Raw genomic sequence first — 14,263 nt, 5'->3', positions numbered from 1 at the left:
CTGAACAAATATTAACTCATTTAATCTCAACAGCATCATGAAGTAGCTACTATAATTATCTTCTTTCTACAGATGAGGAAACTGTACAAAAAAGTTGAGTAACTTGTCCAGAATCAAACAACTGTTGGACAGCACAGCAATTTGGCCCCAGAAGTCAACATTCTTTACCAGGTATTAAAAGTTGAAGAAGGCCAGGAGTGCTAGATATTAATTCTAACTCAAATCTGGAGTGGCCTAAGATTATTAAGAAAAATAACAACCATTGTTAATACTTAACAAGTGTTAACTACATGTATGGCATGCAGTAAATATTTTTAAATGTTTCATCTCATTTATTCTTCTCAATACTTCTCTCAGGCAGGAATATTTTTATCCTCCATTTTCCAAATGAGAAAACTGTGGTTTAGAGAGGTTAAGTAACCTTCCCAAAATCTCACAGTTGGGACTCAAATCTGCTTCCAAAGACTGTGTAGCTAACCACTGAGAAATGTTGCTTCAAAATGCCTAAAAATTCCATGCGAATGGAAACCAAAAGAAAGCAGGGATAACCAAAACCTTCCAAAAGAGAAAAGTCCAAGTCCAAATAGCTTCACTGGTGAATTCCTCAAACCATCTAAAGAAGAATTAATACCAATTCTTCTCAAATTCTCCCAAAATACAGAAGAGGAGGGAAAGACTCTCAGACTCATTTTACAAAGCCAGCATTCAAAAGCACATTAGGAGTAACATATACCATAACCAAGAAGAATTTATCCCTAGGATGTGAGGAATGGTTCAACATAGGCAATCAACATGATACACCATATTAACAAAATGAAGGATAAATATAATGATTTTAATACATGCATAAAAGCATTTGATAAAATTCCTTTCATGATAAAAACTCTCAACAAATTGGGATAGAAGGAACATACTTCAACATAATAAAGGCCATATATGACAAGTCTACAACTGATATCCTCAACAATGAAAAGCTAAAACTTTCCCTCTAAGAATTATCTCTGTTTACAGATGAAATGATATTATATATAGGAAATTCTGAAAAGTCCATCAAAAAACTATTAGAACTAATAAACAAATTCAGTAAAGTTGCAGGATACAAAATCAATATACAAAAATCAGCTGTGTTTCTATACCCTAACAGCAAACTACTGAAAAAGAAATTAATAGAACAATCCATTTACAACAGTACAAAAAGAACAAAATTTCTAGGAATAAATTTAACCAAAGAGGTAAAAGATCTATACAGTGAAAACTATAAACATTGATAAAATTGAAGAAGAGACAAAGGAAAAGATATTCCATGTTCATGAACTGGAATCATTAATACTGTAAAATGTCTTGCAATCCAAAGCTATTCTCAGATTCGATGCTCTTCCTATCAAAATTCTAATGGTATTTTTCCATTAAAATAAAATAAGTCTTAAAATAAAAATAAGTCTAAAATTTGTATGGAACCACAAAAGACCTCCAATAGTCAAAGCAACTGTGGGGAAAAAAAAAAAAAAAAATGTCAACAAAGGAGCCAAGAACTTATAATGGGAAAGGATTGTCTCCTCAATAAATGGTGCTTGGATAGCCACATACAAAAGAGAGAAACTGGACCTTTACTTTATAGCATACAAAAATCAACTCAAAATGGATTAGAGACTTGAACATAAGACCCAAAACATAAAACTCCTAGAAGAAAACATAGGGGGAAAGCTCTTTGAGATCAATCGTCGCAATGATTTTTTTGGATCTGACACCAAAAGCAAACACAACAAGAATAAACAAGCAGGGCTACATCAAACTACAAAGCTTCCACACAACAAAAGAAACCATCAACAAAATATAAAGCAACCTATGGAATAGGAGAAGATATCTGTAAACCATCTATCTGCAAGGGATTAACATTCAAAATATACAAGGAATTCAAACAACTCAATAGCAAACAAACAAAAACCCCCAAATAACCCAGCTAAAAATGGGCAGAGAACCTGAATCAACATTCTTCCAAAGAAGACACTCAATTGGCCAACAGGTACGTGAAAGGGCACTCAACATCACTAATCATTAGAGAAATGTACATCAAAACAATGAAAATGGAACCCTTGTATACTGTTGGTAGGAATGTAAACTGGTACAGCAAGTATGAAGATTCCTCAGGAAATTAAAAAAATAGAACTACCATATGATCCAGAAATTCCACTCCTGGGTTTTTATCTGAAGGAGCAAAATCACTATTTCAAAGAGATGTCTGTATTTCCTTGTTCATTGCAGCACTATTACAACAGCCCAACTTCAGATCCACATTTCCAACTTTTATTGAACATTTTCCCCTTTGGCCTTTCCAGCATCCTTTAACTGAACTTACCCAAAAACAACTTTGTAAATGTCTTCTGTAGTCTCTGTTTCCTAAATTAGGAATTGTGTCTTAAAAATCACCATTATTTTCATTGTAACCTAGGATCATAGCAACTTCTTCCTTCTTTGACCCCTAGAGGTTTGAGGGCACAAGCAAGATCTAAACAGGTTCATTCACTTATTCTAATCCCTCTGCTTTGGTGGGAGCTTCACATGGGAGCCTGTCCGTGAGTGATAATGCTGCCTCTTTGTGAAGTGGGTGGCGCAAGACTTGACCTCTATTCGGACATGAATAATTGGATGTGGTACATTTCTGCATTTTCTCTTCCCATTAATTCTTGAATGAACAATGTGTATCTTGATGATCCTCTAAATTCTATTTACAACAATGAAAAATTCATAATAGGGATAAGATTCAGAGGGAAAAACCAACTACATCCAAGAGAGGTCCCCCATTGCCTCTGAGCATATGCACCCCACCCTCAAGGAATTCTAAGTCTTCCCTATTCTGTCCCTATTGCCAAAAAGACACCATGAAAAAAGTCCCTCCCCAGAAGGTTTTACCTGCCCACCAATTTTATTCTCTTAGTGCTGGGTTCATCTTGCCTCACGTTAGGAAGAATGTGAATCTACAAAATGAAGGCCACTGTGTCCTCATACTTGTAGATTAATTACTCTTTCAATCAATACTTCACTCCTGATGATTAAATAGTTCTCTTTCACTTTGCAGCTCAGCCCTGGTCCAGCTCATTTAACTGTTTCTTCCTTAAAGGAGCCAGACTCCCCCTCCTTCCACACACATTATTAACGCACCATTAAAATAAGGTGCCTGGTCATTTCTTTCTGTCCTCAATGTATGATGAATTTCTTTCATTTCTATTGGAGAAGTGAATGGCAACCCACTCCAGTATTCCTGTCTGGAGAATCCCATAGACAGAGGAGCCTGGCGGGCTACAGTCCATGGGGTTGAAAAGAGTCGGACACGACTGAGTGACTAACACTTTCATCTCTATGACCCTCCCACTCCATCCAGGCTCATATTCCTATTTTCCAGATTTGTTCAATGGCTTTATTATAGTCTCCCTGCCACCAGCTTCTGTGTACTCCCAAACCACCCTGAAAAAGTTCATCAAGTTAATGGTCTGCTTTCTCATCCCCAGACTCGAGTGGCTTCTTATTGTCTTCAGCACAAAGCCTAAAATATCAGGCCTAATATTTAAGACACTTCAGAAGACATCCCTGGAGGATATGTGCTCCATACACACATCCTTCATTAGAGTCCAATTTCCTTGCTTCTCTCAAACCTCTTCTTCACCTGGTCTTCCTATGCCTTAATGTCAAAAATAAATTCTTGGCCCTCAGTCCCAAGACTTCATCATTTCTTACATGGAACCTAAAGAAATAGCAACTTCTTAGTACATAATCAGATATTGCCTTATTAAGTTAATCAACATGAGACTTATTGTTACATAATGAAATTGAGTTCTACAAACTTCACTGTAAATAACTGTCATTATCTCATGTTGTTAAATAAGAGACAAAACTGGTGGCCATGGGCAATATTCAGCTTCAGACTAGCTTCACATGACCATAGAGCCTTTTGTTGTTTTAGATTTGAATCTGAAGAATTTGGATATTTTGTGGGAGGTCAGGGAGGATGGAGTTACACTCTTCATTTCTCCCCAGACCCTACCACTCATCATTATTTCAAACCCCACTGCCTTGACAGTCACAAATCCTGCCTGGTTATGAAGATGTTTGAGTTTGAAATACCTTTTGATAGTCACATGTGAAACATCTCATTGCCCTGTTAAGTCCAGAGACTCTAGGAGGGCAGGGTTGCATCTTACACTTCTTAGCATAACTCGTCCCATACCCTACAGGGCACAGAATATTACTAAATACAGTGATTGCATGCAAGGCTGCAAAATCAGTTAATTGTCAGAGCTAGGTGGGACCACGAGTCAATGAACGAAGGATGTCATCATTGGCCATGTTGAACTCCCCTCCTGCAAGGACAAATGAGCTTTCATGACGAGTTCTCGCCATGAATCCAACAATGACACCTATTATACACAGCCTGTTCCTGGAAGTCATCCCACTAAAATAGGTGTGATATTTACTTCAGTCCAAGACACCAATCTCAGTAAGTGTTAGTTCCTGGGGGAAAAGAAACAGGGATATTTGTTTATTTTGGGATGGGATGAGGGGGGTAAAAGTGCTATTTACAAACATAATATTCCAATGACAGGAAATGAGAGCAGAAAGCATCTCTTGCTGGCCTAAACAAGAAGTGGTTAACCTCATTCCAACTTCTGTTGAGAGACCTTAGTTGCCCTCTCACTCTATTGAAGGACTCTTGAATTCATATTTGACAAACCCTTTAGGCTGAATTATTCACCATCCACCAGCCTTGGAGACAAACAGATGACAATCAAGAGATGGCAGAATGTAGCAGAAAGGGCATGAGATTTGGAGACAAGACAGACCAGGGTTTGGAAACTGGCTTTGACACTCTGCTTTTCTAAGAATCAGTGTCCTCAGCAAAAAAAAAAAAAAAAGTGGGGTGGGGGTGTGGGGAGGAGGGGATGCCATCCATAGTAATTACATGAGATGAGAATAACAACAGCTAACACTTACTGCGTGCTTATTTTGTGCCAGGTACTGATTTGAAGTGTTTTAAATGTGTTTACTCGTCTACTTATGACATTATGAAACAGATGCTAATATTGCCTGCATTTCCCACAGTTGGACACTGAGGCACACAAAAGGTTAGGTTATTTGCCCAAGTCACTCAGCCAGTAAATGGGCAAATCCGGGATACATATCCAAGTGCTCTCATTCCAGGACCTTGAATCTTAACACCTACTAAATGCCCTTGGGAGGCACTTGACATAGCACCTGGTAAACTGAGGCACTAAATACAGGAATAAAAGAGAGAGGGGGGGAGCAGGAAGAAGGAAAAAATCTTTACTCCATTTCTCTCCTGGGATTCCAGGTCTCCCAAAGTTAGCTGATAAGCTCTTTAAAAGCTTTAAAAGTCTTTAAAAGACTATAGCTCCCCCAAGCTCCTCAAGTTGCCATTGCACTGGCCTCCTCTGTGGAAGAACTTAGAATAAATCACTCCACCTCACTCAGGCTAAGCAAGACATGCAGCAACATACCTTGACTGGTTCAAAAGCATCTCCAACCAATCACAAACTAAAGGCCCAAGACCCATCATATGTTTCAGCTCTCTTACCTTAGAGGGAACTCTGCCTTACCAGGGGTCTTCTGCCTTCCTCTTCATTTGACAACCCTAACCCTGGTGCTGCTGCTGCTGCTACGTCACTTCAGTCGTCTCCAACTCTGTGCAACCCCATAGACAGCAGCCCACCAGGCTCCCCAGTCCCTGGGATTCTCCAGGCAAGAACACTGGAGTGGGTTGCCATTTCCTTCTCCAATGCATGAAAGTGAAAAGTGAAAGTGAAGTCGCCCAGTTGTGTCCGACTCTTCACGACCCCATGGACTGCAGCCTACCAGGCTCCTCCGTCCATGGGATTTTCCAGGAAAGAGTACTGGAGTGGGGTGCCACTGCCTTCTCCGCTGGAGCAGCCTGGTAGGCTCCATGTATATACCACCTCTAGGCAGGCACGGTGGCCCTCAGGGCTGCCACCTCAGAGCTCCTGGAATTGAGAGGAACCTTCCACACACACAAAGCAAACCCCACCAGAGAATATGTTGTATTCCTTCTGCCCAAAGGATCTTGGAGAGGCAAAGCTGTGGTCACCACAGACAGCAAATTAATTAATCCCAGTAGGTGATCCTCACGGCAAATGACAAGGAGGGTTGAAACTACACAATGTGCTACAGGGTACTTTTAAAACAAAATTAGGACAAAAGAAAGAGAAATATATAAATGTATATCTATCAATATAAAAATGTACTTACAGGGGTGCTGCAGGATCACTCTAAAGATACAGAATCCCAAGGGTGAGATTTCAGACTGCTGAAGAAACTCCAACAATCCAGCCATCCATGTGCACCAGAGAAAAGCTCCTGTCCTAGACTCGACCCTGCTTTTGCCAGATTTCCTGGTTTTGAGAGTGAAGTAAAGCATAGACTCTCTCCTTTGATGACCAAACTACTGCTGCCCCGAGACCCTGTGTGGAGGAGCAAGGGGAGCAGACCTGAGGAGCCTGAGGGCTGCAGCTCTGCTCACTGTCTGCAGAGTTCCCAGTCCTTGGGAAGGGGGAGGGAGTTCTCTCCAAGACTTGCATGTCCCCCAGGAGTGCTGGAATGGGCCCCCATTCAGGAAAGGACAGCAGTACCGTCAGGTGGTATTAGAGGTTCACTGGTCAAACATGGACTGGCGGCCATGTCCTTTCCTCCTGCTGCTCTGAGAGATCAGAGGGCTTCCTTAAGGGAACTAACTGAGAACAGCGTTGATTATTAGTAAGTATGGCCAGGCATTCAGGGGTTAGGTAAACTTGCATACATAATTCATCAGTCCTCCCCAGTTATACATTTAAAATTGACTGACTTCTTTTATGTTAGACTACCATGTACACTCTCCATTTTAAAAATCTTACTTATAGTTCAGGGTCTATAGGCTTCAGCTAACTTTGGGTCAGTCAGGCGACCATGGGGAGATGGCCTCATTGTACAGCAGCTTCTGCTTGGAGGGCCCAGGCTCCACCAAGGAGATTTTCCCAGGAACCTCTGTAAACCCAGACCCTGTGAAACAAGCTTGTAAAATATGGCCCAAGCTCTGACAGATCTGCAACTGTGAAAGTCAAGAAAGGAATAATAAACTAAAGCAAGACAGCTGGGAATTTTTATTACATTTAGCGACACAAATCTTCCCAAAGTAATCTGAACCCTAATGTATCACAAGATTATTCATATTATTATATATTCCAAAAGCAAAATCCTGCTGCAATCCTGGCCCTAACATAACTCCTCAAAACTGAAATAACTCCTTGAGAAACAAAAAGATAAAATAGGAATGACTTAAATGATGGAGTTAGCAGATCAGAAAGTAAGCAAAAGGCAGATTGATTTGTTAAAGGTAACAAAAAGACTCTAAATAAGAATGGGCATTTAAGATCTTACTCCTAAATTGAGTTAAGGAGCTATGCTCAAGCCATTAAAAAAAAAAAACAAAAACTGAACAAGTATTACAGTGTGTACCTATACAATAATTGCTATGGAATACCAATTCATTAGAACTGATTTCCTTCAGCTGCTTATGGCCTTCCCAAGTGGCCCTTTTCTGAGAACTGTACCATAGTCTTAATGTAATATAGTATTTTTTTTATTATTGATGACTAACTAGACCTCAAAATAATAAATTGACAACTATAGTTTCAGACACACTGAGAACATACAAGCAGGTGTAATTTAAGCATATCTTCTCTTTTCCAAGGTTGAAATGTTTGTTGTTGCTTCCCAGGTGGCTCAGTGGGTAAAGAATACATCTGCAATACAGGAGATGCAGGAGGCGTGGGTTCAATCCCTGGGTCAGGAAGATCCCATAAAGGAAGGCATAGCAACCCATTTCAGTATTCTGACCTAGAGAATCCCATGGACAGAGGAGCCTGGCAGGCTATAGTCCATAGGGTAGCAAAGAGTCAGACACGACTTAAGCGACTGAGCATGCATGCATGCATACTTTTACTAGGCTGAAATTCTGAGAAGGGGATAAATGAATTTAGTTTTATTTCTGCTTTTGGACTTTTTTCTCCTTTAATTTTTAATTTCATTTTCCTAATTTTTGTAATGAACAAATTCCTGTGGTCCTAATGAGAGAAGAAAACTTGATTTTCATTGAATCTTGTAAAAGTTGAAAGGGTTTTGGAACATGGTAGGGGAAAACACTCAGATTACAGTATGATGGGAAGACAAAGCTTTCTGCTTTCAGGCTCTCTCTTCTCTGGGTCTGCAGACCCACAAAGATAAACCTCTACTTCAGTTCATCTCCATCCTCTTCTTGCTCCTCAAATTGGGTAAGCATTTCATAAAGGCACCCTTCTACCAATTTTAAATCTGGTTTTTGCAGTCATTTCTGCCAAAGCAGAAATGTAATTTAGTGTAGCTCTTTCAAAGAAATATTTGAAGGAGGTTATTTTCCTCTTATAAATTTATTAAGAATTGCTAGAAAAAAAGGAGGGGTAGGTGACAGAAAAGTGAAAGTGAAGTCACTCAGTCATGTCCAACTGTTTGTGACTCCATGGACTGTAGCCTACCAGGCTCCTCTGTCCATGGAATTTTCCAAGAGTACTAGAGTGGGTTGCCATTTCCTTCTCCAGGGACCTTCCCAACCCAAGGATTGAACCGGGGTCTCCTGCATTACAGGCAGACCCTTTACCATCTGAGCTACCAGGGAAGCCAGGTACAGAAGGAGTAGTTTAAAATACAATCTAAAGAAAGTAGCCTCATCTTATAAATGTATCCTAGAAACTAAACCTTTAAAGCAAGACCTGAATTCTCCAAAAACAATGCTCCCTCTTCCTAGGTTTTCAGGATCTTATGTTAATAAATAAATGAAGCCTAATGCTAAAAAGCAAACAACCACACACACATACACAGAGAACGGATTTACCAAACATGGAAAATCAGAATGATAGTCTTTTTTTCTGGAGGATATATCAGATTATTCCTCTAAATATCAGCTTCCTCAAGCTCATGGAAAATGTAAGAGGAAAGGGAAGGAATGGGGAAAGGACAGGACGGGAAGTCAAGAGAAGGGAAATAGAGGTGGGGGAGAGCTGAGGGCAAGAGGGGAGGAGGGAAAAAGGAGGAAGGAGGGGGGAAAAAAAGAACATTTCAAGAACATATCCACTGCCAAAAATAAGGAACATTTGAAAAGGCATCTTTACATTTTCATCAGAATTTTAAGAAGTGCTTTCCAAATGGAAAAGAACCTGCCACCCAACTATTGCTACTTTCTATTTCAAGCTCAAAACAAGCATACAAACTGAAACACAAATAGTCCAGCTTGACAAGAAAACATGAGCCCCAAACACTTTAATCAGTGACTCTTACCTGGTTACAAGAGACTGGGTACGGGTTTGATTTAAAGGGGGTCAGACACTGGTGATTTGATACACAGAACAAAAACGGTTGTTCAGTTGACTCATTCAGTGAGCTCTTCATGATACTCCTGCAGCTTTCATTCAGTCTCCCCTGTGAAATGTGAAGACACTTGACACACTCTATGTGGCACTAAGAAGAAGGCAATCAACCAACATAAGCAAGGAGAAGAAAATGACTTCACTCAATCCCAACCTTGGTGTGCAGCCCCTTCTCCCACACTCCCAGAATGAGGTGATATTAGGTTAGCAAGACAAATACCTGTGTGACCTCGGGCAAGTTACCTGGGCTCTTTTTAGAATATCAGGATGATGACAAGCAGAGTATCTACTTCTTAGTGTTATTCTGAATAATATAGTCCTTAGTAGTGTAGTGAAGTTGCTCAGTTGTGTCCGACTCTTTGCGACACCATGGACTGTAGCCTACCAGGCTCCTCCGTCCATGGGATTTTCCAAGCAAGAGTACTGGAGTGGGCTGCCATTTCCTTCTCCAAGTATAGTCCTTGGCATATAGTGGATGTGTAGAAACTGCTAGATGTTACTGAGCTGAACTGTTAAATATGCCCAAATTAATTCTATTCCATGGAACAATTATTTTTGAGCATGGAGGGGGCCAGTATAAAATCTGAGGGTGTTCCAAATCCCCCCATCCTCAAAGCACTTGCAGCCTACTGTGGAGATTCTTGGTCCTAAAATGTGTATTAAAATCCCCTGAAGAACCTTATAAAGAAAACTGATGCCAGGCACCACCCACAGAGATTCCAGCTAAGTTGGTCTGGAGTGGGGCCTGGGCATCAGCATTTTTCAAAGCCCCCAGATGACTCTATTGCTCACTAAGGACTGCCAACCCAGAAATCTGCCAAGTGATTTGTGTGCAAGGCCACTGCCTGTGTGGTCTGTTAGACTCTGACAGGACCAGGAGCCCCTGGAATGAAGGGAAGTGTGTCGTTTTCTGTTGTGTGAATCCCCACAAGCCATCAAATGAAAAATCCCTTTGAAGTTGCTGACCAAATCAGAGAGGGAGGGCCCCAAGGTTGGAGCCTGGCATCTGTAGGCTGGTTTGCTTTGTTGCTTTGATTGTAACAGAGGTGAAAGGACCCCTGTGGGAGGAAGTAAAGTGGGTCCTGCCTGCCAGCAGAGAGGGTGAGGTTAGAAGCCATTCCAGCCATACCATTTAGAGCTGGAGGCCTAACGAACTATGACAGAATCAGAAAGCAGCATATTAATTCACTGTTGTCCCTTCCCCACCCACCTTTCTTGGTTTATTTCCTTTTTGCTCTGTAATTTTAGAGAGCTCTTTGTGCTGCAATTCTTATCTGTGTCTGAGGACTCCAGGGCCTGAGTTCCTTGCCCTCCCTTGAGTTGGGATGATTGTAAGTGGACTGGCTCCTGCTGCAGGCCGGCCATAGTGGTGGCAGCTGGGATCATGGGAGCCGCTCACAGGGATGGGACACTCGGCAGGCAGAGTTGGTACCATTGCTCGGTCTCCCCTCCAGCCCTCTGCCTCCTTCTTGGGAGAGTTTTCATAAGGAAAACAAACCAATAAATCACAATACAAGGCTGAAGGAAACCTATTTTCTAAGACAGAATTTACTAATTTTTTTCTTATCTTCTCTCTATCCCCTCACATCAGGGTCCACATACTAGCTAGTTCAGGGCTTTAGGTAACTTGATGTTAGCATGATGAAATTCAATACAATTTAACATTTGGTAATTATGTGGGCCATGTTTCCTAAGTGGTAATTATGTGGGTTGTCTTCTGTATAAATGCCTAGATGACTATTTTAGAAATGGGAGATTAAGTGGACCAGAAGCCATCTTTAATCTACCAAGCAGAATGTTCTAAGGCAGAAGCCTACAAAGGCAGGGAGTCCTGGCCAGCTCTAGGCAAGGCAACATGTGCCTTCAAGCATGAATGCCCATAAATCAGAATTTTAGGAACCTGATGACAGTGAAACCCTAGCATGTCATCTCACACATCTTTATTTTTTAAAAAGATCTGTAATTATCTTGATGTTGCTAGACTGAAGGACTACATGATACAACACCATAGGACCCTCTGGGGGATGCTCAAAGACAATGTCCACCAACTCTGCTTGGGTTCCACTATCTTTTTCTCCAGGGTTCTCCTATTACAAGCTCCAGGTCTGGAGGACAATGGAATTTAATGGGTAAAAGCATGGTCACTGAAGCCATATCCCTTGGGTTCAGATCACAGCTAAGGTCATTCACTAGCCATGTTACCTTGAGCAAGGCATTTAACATCTCCTTGCCCCAGTTTCCCTACCTGTAAAATGGTACTGGTGATAGTACCTACTTCTTAAGAGCTGTTGTGATCATGGAATAGCAACTCACTTAATACATTTGAAGTATTTAGGTCAGTTCCTGGCACTTAGGAAGCACTTAATAAGGAAAAACTATTCTTATGCTGGGCCTGGGTAGGAAGGGAAAGAAGAAAAAATGTGAAAAATGATGACAGCCCACAAAAATGACCAACTTCTTACCACACAACTGACTTTGAGGATTGCCTCATCACTTGAATTTCAACAGTCACTCACAGAAAATATTTACTGAGCACCAACCACAGCGGAAGGTCATCTAATGCAAGGGTGGTGACAGAGTGGTAGAGGCAGGCAGGCTCCTGCTCAGGGCACACACCTGGCAGGTGCAGTTGAGTTCACCCAAGTTAAATGGGACCCCACTGTAACTCTGGCTATAAAATAGTGGGTCAGAAAACAAGAGTCCCTGGCCCAAGTCATTCAAGTAGAAGGGGCAGATTTTTAAGCAATCGGCCCACATAGAAATAGAACAACAATGAAAGAAAACTGCAGGAGGCTACAAAGGTGTACCTCAGAGGAGGAGGGGGTGCCATGGAAAGCCATGAGACCTCAAAGGCAAATAGAAGTGACCCAAACAAAGTCAGGAAGAAGTAGTCTAGACAGAGAGCGTGTGCAAAGGGCCCATAGCAGAAAAGAGGTAGTGTCTGAGGAGCTGGAAGAGGGACCATTAGGTAAGGAGTGGGGAGGGAGAATACAAGAGGAGGCAAGACTGCTGGTGGACCCGCACACATGCTGTCTCACTACACTGTGAAGGGAGAACGTAGTTCTTGTCTCCTCCTGGACTCCTGTTCACCACATTTTCTAGGTGCTTTGTACTGAAAGCAGGAAACTGAAATTGTTTTAGCAAATCAAGAAGAAGCACTTAAGCTGCTTACTTACATAGGACAGCAGCTTAAAAATATTTCTGTTCATGTGCACAGTATTTCTTCAGAGGGTAGCCTGGTCTGTCGAGGATATTCTTTATTTCAGAGATGGATTCTTCCTATAACACAAACAAATTCAGCAACTGCATTACTCATAATGTAATATAGGTCAATGATATTGCATGCGTAGTTTTGCATTTAGGAGATCTATGAATCCCATGTATGCCATATATACTGTGTTCATGATATATGTATATATGTAGATACTATTTTTTTCCCTCTCTCCCTTTCTTTTTCTTCCCTCTTCCCTCCCACTTTCCCTCCCTCCTCCCTTTCTTTCTTCCTCTTTTACATTTTAAAGGGATTCCCCTACTTGAAAAGATTTGGAATTAACAAAGCAAAACAAATGACTCTGCAGACAGGCAATAAAATAATTCACCACCCAGGTAATTAGGGGAATAAATATTCATTTATAAGTATGATCCTATAAATCTAGGATATGTCAGCATTTAAATAAGTCAAGATGACCAATTCAACTACATGTTATAATTAAACCCAACTAAAGGGTGCACTGTCAACCTTCCATCTGAATTGGTTTGAACTGGGGACAGCCCACAGCTAATGGCTGTACACCTGCCATAGAGGAGTACTGAGTATATCTGTCTATGGATCGGAAACACTCCCCTCAACCCCAGAAAAGTCCAATAGTCAAAAACACCTGATTAACTTTGAGGAAAACTTTCTTCCTTGTTGTGGGCTCACATAGACCACACATGTTCCCAGATTCTTCCCTGCACTGGGATTCCTGCCCAGAGTGGAAGTGAATGTGCTTCAGGCAAACACTGTCTTCTCTAAGTCCTCTCACATGACCATGCTCCCCCTCACTTCAGGACCTCTGCCTGATGCACCCTGTGCTCTGAAGTATTAATAGCTGCTACTCATCGCTCAGATTGCAGCTCCACTGTCTCTTCCTCAGGAAAGCCTGCCCTGAGTGCCAACCAAGTCAAGCACTCCCTTTCATATGCTCTCAGGATACCATGTACCTCCTTGGTGAGCATCACAATTTTACACTTGTTTCTGCAGTTATCTGATTATTGTCTATCTCCCTTGCTAGACTGTGAGACCCAGTTCCCATATTATTTTGTCAGCAAAGATGTCATTTCATCAGAAGTCCTGACCTTGTTTAGGTGTTGCTGAGCTCTGTGGGATGTCAGAAGACTGCAGACCCTTTCATGGATCTTCTTCCACGTGGACTGGGACCCGGGGTGGGGCCTGCTCAACAGAGTAAACAGGGTGGAGTATCATGTAGATGATAAAAGGATACTTATAACTTAGAAGTGAGAAAAAAGCAGCAATATACAAAAGTGTGCACAGTGTAGTTTCAATGTCTTTATTACACCTACACCTAAGAAAAGCACTGGGAATAAAAACAGCCAGATGTTAAAAATGGTCTGTGTCTGGGTGTGTATTCCTTTTCTTCTCTGTACTTTACTATTTTAGATATTTCTGCAAAGACCAAACCCTGCTTTTATATTTTAAAAATGTAATCCAAAATTTTTAATACAAAGTTTAATCCCTACTGTTTCCACCATAAGGATCTTATTTTATGTTATTTCCTTTAGGCCCTCCAGACATAAATTTA

General features: G+C 41.2%; 1 protein-coding gene across 7 annotated transcripts in view; it reads right to left on the bottom strand.

The window, feature by feature from the left end:
- Window positions 1-3,182: 3,182 nt before the first annotated feature.
- Window positions 3,183-14,263, bottom strand: part of SPATA6L (spermatogenesis associated 6 like) — a 67,224-nt gene continuing 56,143 nt past the window's right edge. For 5 of the 7 annotated variants that reach the window (XM_055578182.1, XM_055578180.1, XM_055578175.1 and 2 more), the window contains 4 exons: window positions 13,800-13,893; window positions 12,638-12,740; window positions 9,373-9,513; window positions 3,183-4,506 (listed from right to left, as the gene is read on the bottom strand). In XM_055578182.1, the coding sequence (XP_055434157.1) occupies window positions 12,651-12,740; window positions 13,800-13,893 (184 nt within the window). In that variant the 3' untranslated portion in view covers window positions 3,183-4,506; window positions 9,373-9,513; window positions 12,638-12,650. Of the gene's footprint in view, window positions 4,507-7,169; window positions 7,806-9,372; window positions 9,553-12,637; window positions 12,741-13,799; window positions 13,894-14,263 lie in introns of those variants that run through there. The other 2 variants (XM_055578177.1, XM_055578176.1) reach the window with 2 other exon arrangements.

This window comes from Bubalus kerabau, chromosome 4 (genome assembly GCF_029407905.1).
Source record: "Bubalus kerabau isolate K-KA32 ecotype Philippines breed swamp buffalo chromosome 4, PCC_UOA_SB_1v2, whole genome shotgun sequence".
NCBI classification, from domain to species: domain Eukaryota; kingdom Metazoa; phylum Chordata; class Mammalia; order Artiodactyla; family Bovidae; genus Bubalus; species Bubalus kerabau.
This window is presented reverse-complemented; position numbering and strand designations above follow the sequence as displayed.